The 18,260-nt window shown below is 65.0% G+C and overlaps 2 protein-coding genes across 2 annotated transcripts; both read left to right on the top strand.

Annotated features, from left to right (window-relative positions):
* Nucleotides 1-6: 6 nt before the first annotated feature.
* On the top strand, nt 7-15,053 carry DUSP15 (dual specificity phosphatase 15). The gene is made up of 16 exons (XM_075042268.1): nt 7-481; nt 2,187-2,220; nt 4,463-4,545; nt 4,990-5,039; nt 5,709-5,783; nt 6,260-6,431; nt 6,605-6,813; nt 11,410-11,440; nt 11,751-11,996; nt 12,684-12,873; nt 13,076-13,179; nt 13,416-13,518; nt 13,859-13,960; nt 14,045-14,440; nt 14,604-14,722; nt 14,838-15,053. Exons 1-16 carry the CDS (start codon nt 461-463, stop codon nt 14,976-14,978), a joined length of 2,076 nt encoding a protein of 691 aa, XP_074898369.1. The 5' UTR covers nt 7-460; the 3' UTR covers nt 14,979-15,053.
* Nucleotides 15,054-16,188: 1,135 nt separating this feature from the next.
* On the top strand, nt 16,189-17,636 carry FOXS1 (forkhead box S1). Its single transcript, XM_075022623.1, has one exon. The coding sequence runs from the start codon at nt 16,249-16,251 to the stop codon at nt 17,587-17,589; it is 1,341 nt and encodes a 446-aa protein (XP_074878724.1). The 5' UTR covers nt 16,189-16,248; the 3' UTR covers nt 17,590-17,636.
* The last annotated feature ends 624 nt before the right edge of the window (nt 17,637-18,260 follow it).

Below are 18,260 nucleotides of genomic sequence, written 5' to 3'. Positions count from 1 at the left end.
ATGGAACGGGACAAAGGTTTTGTTCTTCTCCCAACACTGCAGCCTTGTGCGGCCGCGGCGGGCAGCGGCGACAGGCGGCAGCCAGCGCGGCCCCCACGCTCCCACGCCACGGCGCAGAGGGGGAGTTTCTCCTCCTTTGTCTGCTCCAGGCGAGAGCGGCAGCCGGTGCGCGGCACCGCCGGAGCAGCCAGGGAAGGCCTCGGCAAAAGCCGCGGAGGACGGCGGCCGAGGTCCCCTCTGCGCCCCGGCACGGCCGCCGCCACCTCGGCCTCACCGTGCTGGGAACGAACCTGCCCGCCACGGGCAACGATCCCGGGGGACCCAAGCTCTTCATGACGGAAACCTGACCGGGAAGCGTCCGGAGCGGGGACGGCGGCTGTGCCTGGGGACGGGGAGGACGGCAGCATTGGGGACAAGGACACCCGCGCCCCGTCCCCCCCCGCGGCGCCCGCTGCCGGCCATGGGAAACGGCATGAGCCAGGTAAAGGGGAGCACTGGGGTGGCTGCTCTGCAGGGCCGGCCATGCCAGGGTGGCTTGTCCTGGCACTGGAGGTGGGAGACGCTTTGCCCGGTGGCTCGCTCTGCCGCGCCAAGCAGCGTTTCACCTGCCGGCACCGGATCCGGCACAGGGCTCGGCCGTCAGGCAGCTTGTTTACCTGCTGGTGGAGCGAAATCAGAGGAGATGCAGGCAGGGATGCTGCGCCAGCCGGCAGCCGGGGCTCGTCCCGACAGCTGCCCGGGGGGTGTGGAGGGCAGGAGTGACAGCGAGCCCCCTCCGAGGGAAGGGTGGAATCTTTCCCAATGTCTTTAAACCCCAGGCACCAGCTCCTGAGCACACACCGGGAGCCCTGTGCGACCCCAAACCCAGCGGTCCCGCACCCCCCGCTCAGTGGGGCCGGGCTGTGCGTGGGGCTCAGCATCACCGGGTAGAGGGTACGGGCATTATTTTATGGTTGTTTGAGCTTCTCCCTGTCACAGCTGAACAGATACATCTTCCTGCAAGAATCTCCAGGTCCTAAGCTTTAAACACCACCCCCCCTTAATTGCTCGTTATCTGCGGAAGTGCCCAGAGCTGCAGACGGGGCTGTACTGCCCCGTTTTCTCCAGCGAGGAGTGGGTCAGAAGGGTGCTGGGGACGGGAACGTGCCGTTATTCATGGCTCTGTGTCCTGCCCTTGGAAGCTGCCCTTGCTAACTGGCGCTGTCCTACCCGCTCCTCTCGGTGCCGCAGCTGCAAGTTAAAGGCGCCCTGTCGATACAAAATTGATCTAAAATCTTAGGAATCATAAAAAAAAAACCCTCCCGAAGCTGTTCAGCCAAGAGAAATGTTTTCAAACGTGGGCAGTGAGATGACTGTGAGCTGTGCTGGTGGAAATCACCTCCACCTGCCCAGGTCCTGGGCACCAAACGTCGCAGCTGGGAGAAGCTGGAGGGGAACCGGCTGGACATGGGGGTGAACAGCCCAGGGAGCCTCGCTGCCAAGGCTGGGAGAGAGGGAAAATATAAAATAGCTCTGGGTAATAAGGGATGCAAGACATCCTGCTTCTGCATCTGCAGTGCTATTAACAGAGGCAATGTCAAGTAATTATCTTTTCATCATGAGAAGTGGAATTTCACAAGGAAAATAACATGAAGACACGGTGTCCAGAGCAATCTGTTCCTGGGCTGTTAGAAATGGGCTCCCTGCAGCTCAAAGCGACAGGACCAGAGCTTGGGGCTGGGAGAGGGACAACTGCATCCCCCCCAGGCTCCTCCGTGCCTGTTGCTTCCCCATCCCTCGGAGAGCAGGACAACCGCAGGTCATGGGTCTAGTCCAAGGCTGTATGGAGGCGTACGCAGTTTGCTGAGCTCAGATAATAGGCTCCGACAAAGAATTTATTCATAATAAGCAAAAGGAGCAATAAAAAAGCTGTGGCCAACTCCCAGCGTCCGTGAGGGTGCAGCACTGGATGGTTGCACAGGTTGGGGTGCCGGGGCTTACACCCAGCTCCACGTGCTGGATGCCAAAGCAGCAGCAGCCCCAGGAGCACGCAGGTTCAGCTGCCTTGGGGCTGGTGACGGTCACGTTAATGGCAGAACTTTGGCCTTTACGGCCGAGGTCGCTGCTTTCCATGGGGGATGCTGGCATGGCGGGTACCACAGCACAAGGCTGCTGCTCACGCTGCCACTTCTCCTTGTGTCCCGCAGATCCTCCCTGGCCTCTACCTTGGGAACTTCATCGGTAAGCGGAGCCCCGCCGCCGCAGAGATGTCCTCCAGCCGGGGAGCTGGGCTTGCTTGAGTTCGTCCCTCCCCACCTGCAAACGCTGCCCGATGCCCTTCCAGCGCCCACCACGCGCTCCGCTCTGCCGCTCGGTTTGTGTCGGCAGCAGCGAGAGTGGGGGCACCAGGGGGAAATGCCAGGCAGAAACCCTCTGCCTTCGCTTTCGTTTCCTTATTTAACGGCTGCCCTGAGCTCTCGGGACACACGGTGGGGAAGGGGCTGAGGGGGGGGACGTGGTCTCGCCAGGAAAGGTCCCACCGGTGCCCAGCGAGATGTACCCCTGACATGACACCACCGGCTGGGACTGGGAAGCCCTCGCAACCGGGAACCCCCGTCCCACTTGCCCTGCGCGAGGCAGCGAGCTGGGCAGGCTGGGAGGGGATGGGAGCACGCGGGGTGGCACAAGGCAAGCCAGGCTTTGCTTTCAAACCTCTCCCAGGTCCTGTGGGAGTTCACCCGCCGCGGTGGGCTGTGCCACATGCTCAAGCTGGCATGGATCCCGTGCCAGGAGCGGAGGAGCTGGTGGTGCCACAGCAGCGTGAAGGGGCAGGACCGGAGCTGCTCAGGGTGATGCACCTCAGTTTTACAGCTGTAGGAGATGCAGGAGAGGGCTGCCCACCCTCAGGAGGGAATTTCTCCCAGAGGCAGTCACCCCTTCTCACACCAATTCTCTATTTTAAGGGGTTTTCATTGTCATGGAGACAATTCATGACCAAGTACTGGCATCTGCCATGACAAACCGGCATTTATTAGTGCTCCTGCCTCCCTAATGGCTCTTTTGGCAGCTTGATTCTGGTTGTAAGTGCTGAGAAGGTTTAAAGCCACTGGTGTGAATTGGTAAGAAAATGTCATTGGAGCCTGAGTGGCAGCCCTGTGCTCCCTGCGCCCCATGGAGCACCTTGGGGTGGGCTGGGGGGGCTGTGGCTTGCTGGGAGCAGAGGGGCAAGGGTAGCCGGCTCCCAGGTTCATCACGGGGGTTCCTGCGAGTAGCCACTTATGTGGGCTCTTGGCCTGCTGCCACCTGAGCATTGCTCTACCAAGCAATCCAGGGTGACAACAGAGATTTCAGGCCTGCTACGTTAAGGTCTGTCTGCCCACAGAGATATTTTCTCCATCTGAAAGCTTTTCCAGCCGCTGTAAGCCTCCATGCCGGTGTCACTAACTGCTGTCACTCTGCCTGCCCGAGGCAGGAGGAAGGTGGCGGGTGCTGTGTGGGTTCCCACGAGGGTTCCCACCTCCCTCCCCACCAGCACAAGGCACGGCTCGCCCGCAGAGCATCTCTCTTGAGACTCCCTCCTATTAAAATTCACATCATGCCATTAGCACATTGCGGTCTAGATTCCCGAGCCAAGGTTTTACACCATGTGAAAGCTTAGAAACCCAAAGTGACGAGATGGGAAAATGTTACTCCTCCTCTCCGGCAGCTTGTGCAGCATCTGCTGGTCGTGGCATGAAAGGGAGATGGCTACAAAGCTGCTCAGCCAGTAAGACAATCGTGCTCCCCTCCCAGCATAACAACCGCTGTGCTGAACCAATGACCAGGATCACAGCCAGGGATGCTGAAGCATTAGTGAGAAGCAGGTCATTACCTCAGAAAGCCGAGGATACCCGGTTTCTGTGCGTGCAATTGCAGAGGATACACGTAGAGCGCTGCGAATTGCCCTTCAGGTGTTTTCCACAGCCCTCTTGGGTGCTAAAGGGGAGCTCAGACTGAGCCAAACTCAGGGTTGATACAAATTGCTGCAGCTCCACTTCTGTAGTTCACAAGATAAAGCAGATCCCTCAGGCTGCGGTTAAGTCCCATTGCTATGTGCGTGTTTGCACCAGGGAGGTGCAGGCAGAGCGTGCTTCTCCTCCCCAAGCTGGGGACAAGTACAGGCAGGCGGGAAGCTGCCTGCTTGCAAAAGAGGGAGTTTTTCCATGCAGATGTGAATGCTGACCCCAGCACAAGCAGCAGGGTCAAGTGCCTTCGGAGGGAGGAGGTCTCTGCTGTGGTATCACGGGGTTTGCGTTCCAGATTTCCAGGGTGCATTTGAGTATTTGCCCATGTCTGTGCCGCTGCACGTGGGGGGGGGGTGATGCAGCCGATCCTCTGGAGCATGGCTTTGCATGGTGTCTGTCTGCAGGAGCACGGCAGATGCACTTGTGGGAAGAGAAGGGTAAGAAATGAGTACACGCTAATAGCTAGTTTTATCCTTTAGATGCCAAAGACCTGGAGCAGCTAAGTCGGAACAAGATCACCCACATCGTTTCAATCCATGAATCTCCCCAGCCCTTGCTGCAGGTAGGGCCCATGCCAGGCGCCACTGTGTAGATCTCTGCAGCTCCTTCCATGCTGCAGCATCTTCCTTCCCCCTCTGAGCATCCCACAGCACATACGGCTCTCCCCGGTCAGTGGTCCCAGAGGAGCTGGGCAGCCCCCGTGGCATGGGAAACTGCTCGTCTTGTGACTGTAACCTGGCCTTGAATGCTAGTGGGAAACAATTTCCAGCTCTCCAGCCTCATCTTGTTTCCCACTTCCTCCCATGAGCCGTCTGTCCCCCACTGCCCTCCCCTTGCCAAGGGAGAGAGCGGCCCCGTCCCCACGCAGGGGGATGCTGTGGGGGGGAGCGAAGCCCCGCAGGCAGCACTGGGGCGAGGAGCAAAGGTGCTGCCAGACCGGCTGCATGCACGCGTGACACCCCGACCACAACACCCGAGTTTCCCCTCTTCCTTTTGTGTCTTCCAGGACATTACCTACCTCCGCATCCCCCTGCCCGACACCCCCGAGGCCAACATGTGAGTACCCTGGGGAGGCTGGGGCCGGCTCGGGGCACACGGGAGGGCTGGGGTCTGCAGGGCGAACAGGGGCGAGGGCTCACGGCACCCCGAGCCCTTGAGGTGCCTCCAGCTCCTCAAGCGCAGCGACCCGCAGGCTGGAGGCACGATGCCCCTGTGCTGGGGATCACCTCTGGACCCTGAGAGCATCCCAGCTCAGTAACTGTTGGGGAGCAGGTCCCAGCCCTAGGGAGAGGTGAGGGACAGCCCTTCTGCAGCACTGATGGAGAGGAGAAGCGAGCATCCCCCTGAGAGGTGCCTGGAGGGGGGGGAGAAGGGAAGAGCAGCTAAGGGGTGTGGAGCCGGCCAAGTGCACCAGCACCGCTGGAAGTGCGAGCAGCCAAGCTCCTGCTGCCCCAGCACAAGGCACACGAGTCCCAGGGCAGCCGGGCAGCCCCACACGTCCCAGCACAGCGGCACCCACTCCTGTCCCCAGCACAGCATGAGCTGGCCCATGCGCCTTCCCTTGGGAAACAACAGCAGTGAGCTGCTCAGGTCTCAGCCTGTAACGCAGTGGGCAGTTTATGTTAATGCTTCATCCTCAAACGCAGAGGGCTGCTCTGCCTGCAGCCTAAAAATCCTGTTCTGCCCCTGAAGTCCTTATTCTGTCTGGTTTATTTTTCCTGCTAGCAAGAGGCACTTCAAGGAATGCATCAGTTTTATCCACCAGTGTCGCCTGCACGGAGGGAACTGCCTCGTCCACTGGTAACACTTCTTTCCCCGTGCCTGATGCCATGTGCCCCCAGCAGAGCAGAGAAGAAAAGATCCAGCCCCCAGGCCCCCGCTTTGGCTGCAGACCCCTGATCAAAGCCAGCCTGTGCCAGAGGGCTCCGTGCCCACAGATACACCCAGGATCCACCCTTGGCTGCGGCTTGTGACTCAAACCCAGCGGGATCCAGGCAGCCCTGGAGACGGGGCAGCTTTTTGCTGCAGCTGAGCGAATGGGAAGAGTGGGGTTTGGGGCAGGCGGCCAGGCAGCGGCCGCTGCTCTCGCTTCCCCAGGGAGGAGTGGGTATTTATAGGCACTGATGGAGAGGACCTTGGAAGGGCTCAGGCCTCCCGGAGAGCAAGTTCTCGGAGAAGAGGAACCGAAATAGCTGAAGCACAGGGGTGGAGGAAGGGGCAAGCATGAGGTCAGGGTGCACCGCCGACAGCAGCATTTCTGCCCTTTCCCTTGCCAGCCTCGCCGGCATCTCCCGCAGTACCACCGTGGTTGTCGCCTACGTCATGGCTGTCACGGAGCTGAGCTGCCAGGAGGTGCTGGAGGCCGTCCGAACCGTCCGGCCCGTCGCCAACCCCAACCCCGGCTTCAGGCAGCAGCTGGCTGAGTTCGGCAGCGGTGCAGCCCGCAAGGTGGGACCAGCCTCTGCCACCCATCCTCTTGCTCCATAGCTGAGCCTGCTCATGGGTCTCATAGCAAGGACGGGTCCCCAGGGGATCAGGTTGATTCCCCGCTCCCCTTGCTAGCAGGCTTGGACCTGCCGTTGAAAACAGGCACCTTAGTTTGCTTCCCCCTCCTTCCCCAGGTCCGCAGGCACCTGAAGCAGAGGTACGGGACATCACCTTTCAACGACGAGGAGGAAATAAAGGCCTTGCTACCGGCAGGGAGAGGAGGACCATCCAGGACGGAGGGACCTCGGCAAGGACTGGTCCCAAGAGCCAGAGACATCAGGACCACGACTCCCTTCCTGCTGCGGGTGAAGAGGACGTTCTCCTGCATCCCGGCTTGTCTGAAGTGACCCCAGCCAAGGGAGAGCAGCAAGAATCACCCAACAGCCTGGGAGAGACGAAGGAGCCGCAGCACAGTGGGCTGGGGGAACACTTTGCAAGGGAGATGTACCAAGCCCAGCTCCTTCTTCTCTTCTGGGGTGTGAGCGTGCCATTCTCTGTCCCAGCTCTCAGCTCCTGGGGAGGGATTCGCATGCACTGCCGGGCTCTGCAGCGCTCGGTGGTCTCAGCCTCTTCGTATCCAGTGTATTAGGGACGCCTGGTGAAAGGCACAGGTCTCTGCCCCTCGGGTCACTGCAGGCTCCTGCTCGGGGCAGAGCGACAGAGGGGATCTCTCCTGCCGTGGGGCCAGCACCCAGGTGATGCCGGCAGCAGCTTTAGCGCTTGGGTACCTGCTGCACGGTCCTCGGGGTGCACAGGGTACAGGAGAGACGGCTCTCCCCTCGGAGCGGTTTTCCCACCAGCAGCACAAGGTCCCAGAGCCGAGGTGGCTGTGGAGCTGGAACACACGGGTGCATTAGCAGGCAATGCCACCACACTGGCTCCGAGGCAAGGGTCCAGCTCCAGCCCAGCCAAGCACAAGTCCTGAGCGAGCACTGTAGCTTTAGGAATCCATTGCACCCCATTCCCACCCATCCCAGGGCACAATCTTTAAAAGGTGGGACCTAAGCGTTTAACTTGGCCAGACCTCACTAAACCAGAGCCTTAAGCCATTTTGCTTAAAGACTTTCTATGTCCCCCAGGTAATAAACACCTATTCTCCACAGTCTGCCTGGGATGCTCTCTGACTCCCCTGCAATGACCGGACCAGAAGGGGGATGCTGAGGAGGAAGGTCCTGGCGTGGGGTGGGTCTGGAGGCTGCTGCTGGCTGCTTTCTGCAGCCCAGGAAGGACTGGGGAAGAAGTGGGCTGGGGGAAGGTTACAGGAGAGGCCACAAACCTGGGTGCCATGGCAGGGCTCTCTGTGGGGTCAGGGTCTGCTCCAGGAGAGGTCGGGCAGCAGCTGGTGGGCACTCATGTGAAGCCTGTTTCACTGCAGCCTCTCCACTCACCGGGTCCGGGAGCACCGGGTTCAGGAGACTGCTGGCTCTGGCTGCTGGGAGCACTGGGAGCCTGCCACCAGCTGAGCACCACAAGCCCCAGCTCCTCCCAAGAGCCGTCCTATCCACAGCTTTCCCTGGGGCAGAGCGCCAGGTGGGGAAAATGCTGGGGATGCTCAGCTGGGTCATCAGCATCTCCCCTGCTGGGAGCCAGAGTGTGGTTCTGGGGTCCCCCTCATCCCTGCCAACCCTCTCTCACGAGGCAGGGTGTCCCCCAGTAGCCAGACAGGGACAGGTACAGGTGCCTGCAGGAAGGTTTCCAGCTCTGCATGTTATGGGGTGCCAGGCATGGGGTCCCAGAATGAAGGAACTTCCCGGGAAGCAGGGACTGCCTCTGCCCTGGCTGCTTCCAGGAGACATCAGCGTGGGACAGGGCATGCCCACCAGTAATTAATAATCGCTCATTTACCCTTGTGTGGCAGCTGTGGCTGAAGGCGAGCAGCTCTCTGGGTGTCCCAAGGTCCCTTGGTGTGCGCCATGCCGGTGCTTGGGCAGTGCCAGGCCCCCCGCACCGCGGGTGCTGCAAGGAGTGCACGAAGCGGCAGGGACAGGAGGGGCTGGTGGCTGAGATGGTGTTATACCCGCTGCTCCGGGCTGGTGTACCATGCCATGTCCACCTTTTGGCACCCTGAGCCTCCCTTTTCATTTACATGAGGGTGATTTAGGAGGGGGCTGCAGCAGCTGCAGCTCCTGGGAGCCTGGAGGTTCCTGTGTAAGCAGCCCCTCGGCAGGACTAGCACACCCGCTCCTGTTTCACTTCCACAGAGCTTCGGGGCTGTGGTTCCTTGCTGCTGCCAGCACCTGCCTGCCGGTCTGGGTGTTGCCTTGGGGTGACCTAGGCAGGCTGGGACCCCAACTCCCGCCTTGCCGCGTAGACACTGACCCCACGGAGTAACCAGGGGTTACTCCGTCCTCCACTGCTCCTGCACCCTCCGCCATGGGGTCCTCCCTCTCCTCCCAGATCTCTCTTGCCCCCAGGCCAGGGCTCTCCAGCACCCTTTGGCCCCCCAGCACCCAGGAGAGTGGTGGCCCCACACACCAGGACCACGGACCCAGGATGGATATGTGCCTCGTGCATGGCTGCACCCTCCCGTCAGTCCCATGCAGGGACACGTTGTGTGCCGAGGTGTTTACAGCCAAGGTTTCCCTGTTCACACTGTAAACCCATGGCGAGGCCAAACACTGAGCAATGGCACCTTCAGCCCAGCTCTGCGGCACAGAAAAATGTATTTATTCTGGCAGATCTGGTTTGCACAACTGGAAAAACCCAGGCGAGGGCAGGGTTAGCTGCGAGTTAATGTTTGACTCCTTCTGAAGCTCATTTTAGCATGAAAAGTTTAAGGGTTAAGCAGCTTCGCCTTCCCTGCGCAGGGAGCAGCACAGCAGGGAAACTGGCTCTTGAGCGTCTTCGCTGATGCCGGGGTAATTAGATCCTGAGGGTCCCGCGGGTCCTGCACGTCACCACGTGGCTGTCACACAAGATGAAATCCCTGGCTGATAAAGGCTTATCCTGTTGGGCTGGAGCTGGCTAACAAGCTGGCGGCTACAGTCATCTCCTGGCCTTGGATGTAATCTGCGCAAGCTGTTGAGAAGGGCTGTGCAATGACCCCTTGCCATCACCCCGCTTCCCAAAGCAGAAAGGGGAGGTGTGGATTCTCCATCTGTCAGTCCCGGACCCTTTTCCCAGAACACAGCCCGTGACTTGCCTGGACAAGGGTCTCAGGGATGGCCAGGGTGCTGCCCCAGCAAAGGCACAGCCGGCTGGAAATCCCCTTCTCGCTGGGGTGGTGCGGAGAGCAGAGCGGCTTCCTGCGCTGCCCCGAGTGCGGCGGGCTGCCAGCCCGGCTACGGCAGCACTGAGCGGGATGGCTGCGGGCTGCCAGGGAGAGGGCGAGCATGGCCCAACGCTGGCTAGGCCGGGGGGTCCTACATGCCACCCGTCTCCCCCTCCTCGAACCGGGACTCCCCCAGCTCTTGGCACTCCGAGCCACAGTGCTGGCATCGCCACCTCCTCCTCCTCCTCCCAGGCAGGGAGAGCCGCGCTGCAGGCAGACCCCCGGTTAGCTGCGGCCCCGCACCCCGAGCGGGCGCAGGCAGGGTGGGTGGGCTTTGCTCTGCGACAAAGGGGCCACGGACAGGCTCAGTAAGGAAAGCAAATCCCTGCCAGCGTGCCTGGCTCGTAGACAGCTGCATGGCCCCGTGTGCCCGCTGCGCCACGCGGCCGAGCCCCCGTCCCCATGTCCTTTGGAAAAGCCCGGGGCTGGGCGCTGTGCCGCTGCTTATTCATTTCGAGGCTTCGCAGCCCCGAGCAGCTTGCCAGCTCTTGGGAGCTTCATCTCTCCTCCCCGAGAGAGGTGACTTTCTCTGACTCAGAGCTGGAAAGGAAACCCAGCGGGCTGCAAAAGGAGACCCAGCGGGCTGCAAAAGGAGACCCAGCGGGCTGCAAAAGGAGACCTGGTGGGCTGTGGGCTGGGTGGAAGAGCCGGGTTTCCCCGCACAGCAACATGTGACTCTGCAGCGGTGATGGAGGAGCTGACACCACTGTCACCCCAGGGTGTACCAGTGAGACCAGAGGGCAAAGCTCACCCTGCCTGTGCCCTGCTGGTGGGATGGGTGGGGGGGTCACATCGCCAGCCCTACTCCAGCACAGCCCTGTGCAAGGGCAGCCGGGCGGTGTTTGGTACCAGCCAGCTCCATCCCTGCCCCACGTGAGGTGAAATCCCTTTCTCCTGAAAGGACAGCTGAGCTGGGCTCCTCGCTGGAAGGAGAGAGGGACAGACCCTCCTGGTAGCCGCGGCATTGAGGAAGGATGCTCAGGAGCCAGCCAGGAGCGAAAGGGCTGTCTGGGACCCTGTGCTGGGCCCAGCCCTCTCCCGGTGCTGACGTCCGTCTCACCCACGTGTGCACCAACACACGCACCCACCTCCCCGCAGAGCAGTGCAGGCGCGGGAAGCCATTTCCCGAGGCGTGGGAAGGCTGGTGCCCAGAAGAGCCATGACCATGGGCACTGGCGTCTCCTCTGCAGGGATGGCTTCTGCCAGGGACCCCCGGGCCAGCAGGGAGCTGGCGTGGGCACAGGATGAGTCAGGCTCCTTCACTGGTCCCCGGCAGCCCTTGGCACAGCTCATCTCGGGCCTTCCCACCTGGTTCCCATTCGACTCAGCACCCGGAGCCCCGCAAGGCAGATGTGAGTGTTAGGGCGGAGGAGAGATTTGAGAGATGGGGCAACATCACTGCTCACACCAACCTGGAAACCCCGTGCCTGTTCCCGCACCTCCCCACACCCGTGGGCTGAGGTGCTGGTCCCAGGAGGGCACACAGGCCCTGGGCAGGGAGGTGTCCTGGTCCCCAAAGCAGAAGGATGGGAGAGGAGGGTCCCTCGTCCCCTGCAGGGAGTGTGTGGGAGCCCTGAAAGTCTGAGGGGGAGCAGCGAAGGCCCCTGTGCTTTCTGGTGCCCTGTCCCCTCTCCCATGGGTGCGAGGTGCCTGTCCCCTCTCCTGCAGGCTGCCCTGTCCTGTCTCCTGTGGGTGCAAGGTGGGTGTCCCCTCTCCCGTGGGTGGCCCCATCCCCTCTCCTGTGGATGTGAGGTGGATGTCCCCTCACCCGTGGGTGGCCCCGTCCCTTCTCCTGCCGGCTGCCCCGTCCCCTCTCCCGTGGGTGCGAGGTGGGTGTCCCCTCTCCCACGGGTGGCCCCGTCCCCTCTCCCGTGGGTGCGAGGTGGGTGTCCCCTCTCCCACGGGTGGCCCCGGCCCCTCTCCCGCGGGTTCCCCGTGTGTCCCGCCCGCCCCTGCCTGGCGGCACAAGCCAGAGCCCGCGGTGTTGGGCGGGAAAAGGAAAGTGAAAGCCGGAGCCGTGCTTTCGCTTTCACCGCCCCGGCACGTTCCCTCGGGGCGGCCGGGCCGGGCGGGGGGCCGCGATGGCGGAGCCGGGGGCACCCATGCGGCTGAAGGAGTGGCTCATCGCCCAGATCGACAGCGGCCGGTACCCGGGGCTGCGCTGGGAGAACCGGCACCGGACGCTCTTCCGCATCCCCTGGAAACACGCGGCCAAGCAGGACTACCGGCAGCAGCAGGACGCCGCGCTCTTCAAGGTACCCCGGGCTCCCCGGGACCCCCGCCCGGCTCCGGGACCGCCCCCGGGGCTCCCTATTGCCCGGCTCCGTGCACACCCCTAGGACCCGCACTTGGCTCCGTGCGCACCCCCGGGAGCCCCCCGCCCCGCTCCGTGCGCACCCCCGGGACCCCCCCGCCCCGCTCCGTGCGCACCCCCAGGGCTCTCCACTGCCCAACTCCGTGCACACCCGTAGGACCCCCCACTTGGCTCCATGAGCACCCCTGGGACCCCCCCGCCCGGCTCTGTGCGCACCCCAGGGCTCCCCACTGCCCAGCTCTGTGCACACCCCTAGGACCCCCACTTGGCTCCATGTGCAACCCCGGAATCCCCCCGCCTGGCTCCGTGCACACGCCCAGGGCTCCCCACTGCCCAGCTCTGTGCACACCCCTAGGACCCTCCACTTGGCTCCATGAGCACCCCTGGGACCCCCCCTGCCCCCGGCTCTGTGCCCACCCCCAGGGCTCCCTATTGCCTGGCTCTGTGCATACCCCTAGGACCCCCACCACCCAGCTCTCTGCAGCCCTCCAGGACACACAGCCCTGGCTCCCCACTGCCCCCCACCCAGCCCCGGTGGACTCGTACCCCAGTGGGCCCCCTTGGACAGTGGAGCGGGGAACCAGGACACAGGCAGCCCCCACAGCACCGGGCATCCTCTGCCCAACAGGCTTGGGCCGTCTACAAGGGCAAGTACCATGAGGGGACAGACAAGGCCGACCCCTCCACCTGGAAGACGCGTCTCCGCTGCGCCCTCAACAAGAGCACCGACTTCCAGGAGGTGCCCGAGCGAAGCCAGCTGGACATCTCCGAGCCCTACAAGGTGTACCAGATAGTGTCCGACAGCACCCGGGATGCAGGTACATCCCTGCCGTCCCTCCTCCTGTGCCAGACTTGGGGCTGATGCATGCACCGTGCCTGTACGAGCCCCATGTCCTGCAGACATCACCCCTCCTCCCCACTCCTCTTCCTCTCTGGGTGTCCTGGGCAGCCAGGCGCCTTCCCAGGGGCTGTTCCTGCTGTTTGCCCAGGGGGTCATCTGGTTTTCCTTGCTCTCTGCAGAGAAGGATGGTGACACGCAGTCCCCAGCCGGCGACGATCAGCAGGTGAGCCAGCCCCCCCGCCCCGTGCCATCCGCCGCAGGAGCTGCCTGCGGGCTGGAGAAGGTGGGACCCCCCAAATCCCCCCTCATCCGCTGGCTGTTCCCCTGCCTGCACGCTGCCTGCGTCCATCCCGCTGGGCAGCTGGCTCCCTCGAGCATCACTACAGGTCCCCTGTGCCATGCAGCTGCCAGACTCAGGCCGGGGATCTGCCGGCACACAGGGTCCGTGGTGGAGGCAGGAGCCGGCTCAGGACTCCCCGCTCCCACCTCAGTCCTCACCGCAGCCGCTCTCCTCCCCAGGGCACCGCTGCGGAGAGTCCGGAGCATGAAAACCAGAAGGGCATGATGGAGACGTGCCATGTGTCTCCGCTGCCCCTGCTCTCTGCCCACCCAGCCGAGCGAGGTGAGGAGGGTCCCTGGCAGCGGGATGGGGCTGGGGGCAGGAAGCAGGGAGCACACGCTGCCTAGTGGGAGCAACCCCGCTCTCCGCAGCCCCGCGCACCGTCCCTTGTGCAGGCAATGCCCACGGGGATGGAGACCGGGGCTGGGGACTCCCTCCCTGCCCCAGCGAAGCCACTTGATCATGCGCTTAGGAGCTTTAATGAGGTCCAGTAACGAGCAGCAGTGGTGGGAAGGACCCTGCTGCCCACCCAGCCCAGGGGCTGGGGCCAGGACAGCACCCGGGAGCCCTCGGGGACAGCTGCCCGTGTCCCTTTACCACCTCATCTCTTGCCCTGGCCCAGGGTACCACGTGAGGGGAGTCTTCTACGGCTGGAACCCGACCCACGGCCACCTCCTCCCCGGACCCCCATCCTACCTCCCCGTGGAGGACGTCAACCACTCAGGTAGGAGCCGCGCTGGCCAGGCAGCGCCCTGGGTGGCCCCCCCCGGACCGGGCTGCCCATGAGCTGACCATCCCGTCTCCCCAGACTGCTGGCTCCACATCCGCCTCTACTACTGCGACGTGCTGGTGAAGGAGGTCACCACCCGCACGGCCGAGGGCTGCCGCATCACCTCCCGCGCCGTGCCGGCCGACAGCGAGCGCCTTTACGGCCCCTCCTGCATGGAGCAGATCGAGTTCCCCACGCCGCGGGCGCTCGGTAGCGGTGGCCGGGTGGCCGGCATGACCGACGTGCTGGAACGGCTCCTGCCCCACCTGGAGCGCGGCGTGCTGCTGTGGGTAGCGCCCGAGGGGGTCTTCATGAAGCGCCAGTGCCAGGGCAGGGTGTACTGGAACGGGCCACTGGCCCCGCACAGGGACTGGCCCAACAAGCTGGAGAGGGAGAAGACCTACAAGCTGCTGGACACGCAGCAGTTCCTGCAGCGTAAGTGCCCGCCCGCCGTCCCGGGCGCACGGGATCTGCTGGACCCTGCCCTGGGAGACCCCGATCCCCTCGGGAACGGGGGCAGCTCCTGCCCTGGCACGGCTGCTGTGGGCTGTGGGGCTGCGGGGACCTCGTGTCCCCTGACAGAGCCGGTGTCTTGCAGAGCTGCGGGGGTACCTGAGCCACGGGCAGCCCATGCCACAGTACCAGATCCACCTGTGCTTCGGGGAGGAATACCCCACCAGCACCGGGCACCACTTCCAGAAGCTCATCATGGCCCACGTGAGTATGCACCGGGGCTGGCGCTCACAGTGGCACCGAGCTGGGTGCCAGGGCCACCGCGGTCGGGGGGCACGCGGACCCGTGCCCGTTCTCCGTCGGCTCTATGCCTCCGCAGGTGGAGCCGGTGTTCGCGCGGGAACTCTTCCATCACGCCCAGCGCATGGGGCCGATGCTGCTCCACGACTCCCCCCAGCCCTGCACCCCGGGTGCTTCCAGCCACATTATCCGCGTCCTCAAACAGCTCTGCCAGCCCTGAGCCCGGACAGGCAGGAGGAGAGACCAGTCGCAAGGAAGCCTCGGAGCGGGATGCTCTGCCGCCCCATGGCCCCGCTCCGGCCACGTTCCCTGAGCCGGTGTGCACGGGGCAGTCGGCGCTGCGGGGCCGGACACGGGTGGGCGCTGGCCAGGGCGGGCGGATGGCCGCCGTCCCTGCACAGATCACTGGATTTATTCCCCAGGAGCCACCCAGGTGGGATTTTTGTGTGCTTGTTTGGTAAACCGGGGCAGAGCCAGCTCCGTCCTCTTGCACTGCCGGGACTCGCCGTTCGCGAACCTTAGAAATAAAGGTTGTGTTTCGGTACCGCTGGCTCCGGCGTGAGGGGCTGGCGCCGGACCGAGGGGGGCACGGGCAGCTGGGGGGAGCCAAGCCCGGGCAGAGCCTCACGCTGCGGGCAAAGCCAGCTCAAGCCCAGCTGCAGGGGACAGCATGAGCTGACCCCCTTGCCTATGTGCCGGCTCAAGACCTGTCCTGTGCCGGGTCCTGGCCCCTTGGCAGGGGCTGCGGGCAGCGGCGAGGTGCCCGTTAGCTGCTCTGCCGACCCGGCAACGCAGGAGCCTGTCCTAAAGGCACTCGCTGCCCGTGCCTCAGTTTCCCCTGGTGAGCGGAACGAGCGGGATCCTGGGGGCTGGGGGGCCGTGCTGCACCCTGGAGGCAACGTCCCAGCTGGGCACGGTGTGGGGACCCGGCACAGAGCAGAGATCTGGGACGGTACACAGGATCTGGCACAACCCCAGGCTGGGGGCAGGGGTGGAGGCGCTGGGGTGGGCAGGGGGTGGGTGATGAACCGAGGGCTGTCAGCAGCCCCGCCGGCAGCACCCCGCTCAGCCCCCCGCCATCCCTGGCCGAGGCCCAGCTGCGCACCGTGGGCAGGGCAGGATGAGACCCAGGTCGTGGGAACCTCCCGTGGGAAGAGGGGCTGGGGGAGCCGGGGGCCGTGCCCGGGCCTCGGCCGAGGCCAGCGCCGCCCGCCTCTGCCCCAGGGAGGCCGCGGCCGTGCCAGCGCCGGGGCCGCCGGCTGCTGGCCGCAGGCCTTGGCGGCGTGTCCGTCCGTCCGTCCGCAGGGACCAGCGCTGGACGGCAGAGCCCCGCTCCGCCCTGGGCGGCCCCGCAGAGGAGGGGCCCGCCGCCCCCTCGCCGGCCGGCCGCGGGAGGTTGGGCCGCTGGCGGGTTTTAACGGGGCCGTGCCGGGGCCGTGCGGCAGAGCGGGAGCGGCGGCGGCACGGGAGGGCTGCGGCTGGCCGGGAGGATGCAGCCGGACCTCCCCGTCGGCGACGCGGCGCTACGCGGTCCACCGGCCCCCGAGCCGGCCGGCGGCTCCTTCCCCGGCCCCGAGGCCACCAAGCCACCCTACAGCTACATCGCCCTCATCACCATGGCCATCCAGAGCGCGCCCGAGAAGCGCATCACGCTCAGCGGCATCTACCGCTACATCATGGGCCGCTTCACCTTCTACCGCGAGAACAAGCAGGGCTGGCAGAACAGCATCCGCCACAACCTCTCCCTTAACGAGTGCTTCGTCAAGGTGCCCCGCGACGACAAGAAGCCCGGCAAGGGCAACTACTGGACGCTCGACCCCGACTGCTACAACATGTTCGAGAACGGCAGCTTCTTGCGGCGCCGCCGGCGCTTCACCAGGAAGAGGGGCCTCCGGGACGCGCCGGGCACCCAGGGGGACGAGGGGCGCAGGAAGCCCCCCAGGCACCGGGCGCAGGGGCAGCCAGCCGCCCCGCTGCCCGAGGAAGGGAAGGCGGAGGGGGGCTACGCTTCGCCGGCGGCCACGGGGCGCCTGCCGAGCCCCACGGCGCTGCCCGAAGGTGCCGGGGCGCCGGGGTGCGCCGAACCCTGCGCCCGGCGGCAACCGCCCAAGGCCAGGCAGCCGTGCCTGTACCTGCCGGACGCGCCGCAGCCCAAGGGGCCGTTCTTCGCCCCGCCGGAGAGCCGCCCGCCCAAGGAGACTGTCTTCGGGGGGCTCCCGGCGGCGCTGCAACTGCCCCGGCCAGGTCAGTACCCGCTGCCCGGCGAGCGCCCGCCGCCTCACCCTGCCCTGCTGCCCACCCTGCTGCCCGCCCAGCCCAGGGACCCCCCGCAGGACTCCCCGGCCCCCCCAGGCAGCCCCCCGGGGCAGCTGGAAGGCGAGGAGCCGGCCGCCCCCGGGCTGGGGCCAGGCCAGCCCTTTGGGCAGGTGCCCCCCGCGTTCCCCGGTACCCTCCTGGGCACGGGCAAGCCCCCCCCGTCCTGCTTCCTAGAAGGGGAGGGCTACGCGCAGCCCCCCCTGCCCGTTTTTGGCTCCTTCAGCCGGTCGGGGCCCGAGGCGCTGGGTGGCAGCTACCAGTGCCGGGTGCAGGCGCTGAGCTTCTGCGTGAAGGAGCGGCCGTGCGGCACGGCGCTGGAGCATCTCCTGGCCGCGGCCCCCCCGGCCCCCGCCACCCCTCGCCAGGCACCCTTCGGGGCCGCGGGGCCGCGGGCGGGCGAGCAGAAGGAGCCGTGGGGGCCGGGGGGCGCGATCCCGCTGCAGGGGGGCAACGGCTACCCCCTGGGGCTGCCCCCTTGCCTCTACCGGACACCCGGCATGTTCTTCTTCGAGTGAGGGACTGGTCCACCCCGGGACGCCCCCGGCCCCGAATAAAGCACGTTCCCCAACGCTGCCTCTGTGGTCTCTGCGCCCCGCTCGGGGTGGGCAGGGGTGAGCTGGGGACCCTTTGCCCCAGCCCTGGTGCTGGCTGGGGGACATGCATCCCCGAGGCCACCCGGTGCAGCCCCCATCCCCACCGGCGATCACCGGCTGAACGGTGAGGTTACGGGGGGACGGGACATGGCCAGGGTCAGGGCACCCGCGTCCAGGTCCTGCATCCCTGGGAGATGCTGGGGACAAGGTCCTGCATCCCTGGGAGATGCTGGGGACAAGGTCCTGCTGCAACGCTGGGCCAGGAGCCCCCGAAGCCCCATCCCGGGGTAGCAGGAGGGAATCTTGTCCATGAAGGGCAGGGGGGACGTGCTGTGGCAGGACCGAGCCCCCGCGGAGCCCTGCTGCTGCCTCCCTGCGCCTGGGACCGCTCAAAATGCCTGGCTTCGCCCCGGGTGCCACGCATGGCACAACCGACGCCAGCCTCAACGCGTGGCCCCACTCACGCACACGCATGGCCCCAGAGAGACGTCGGGGGGGAGGTGGCAGAGTCTGTGGGTGCTCTGCTTTGGGGGGGACAGGGCTCCCTCCCCTCTCTGTCCCTGCTCGGGGCTGTGCCGGTGCCTGGCTGGGGT

Source organism: Buteo buteo, chromosome 2 (genome assembly GCF_964188355.1).
Source record: "Buteo buteo chromosome 2, bButBut1.hap1.1, whole genome shotgun sequence".
NCBI classification, from domain to species: domain Eukaryota; kingdom Metazoa; phylum Chordata; class Aves; order Accipitriformes; family Accipitridae; genus Buteo; species Buteo buteo.
Note: the sequence above shows the minus strand (reverse complement) of the source record. Positions and strands in the feature narration are given on the sequence as shown.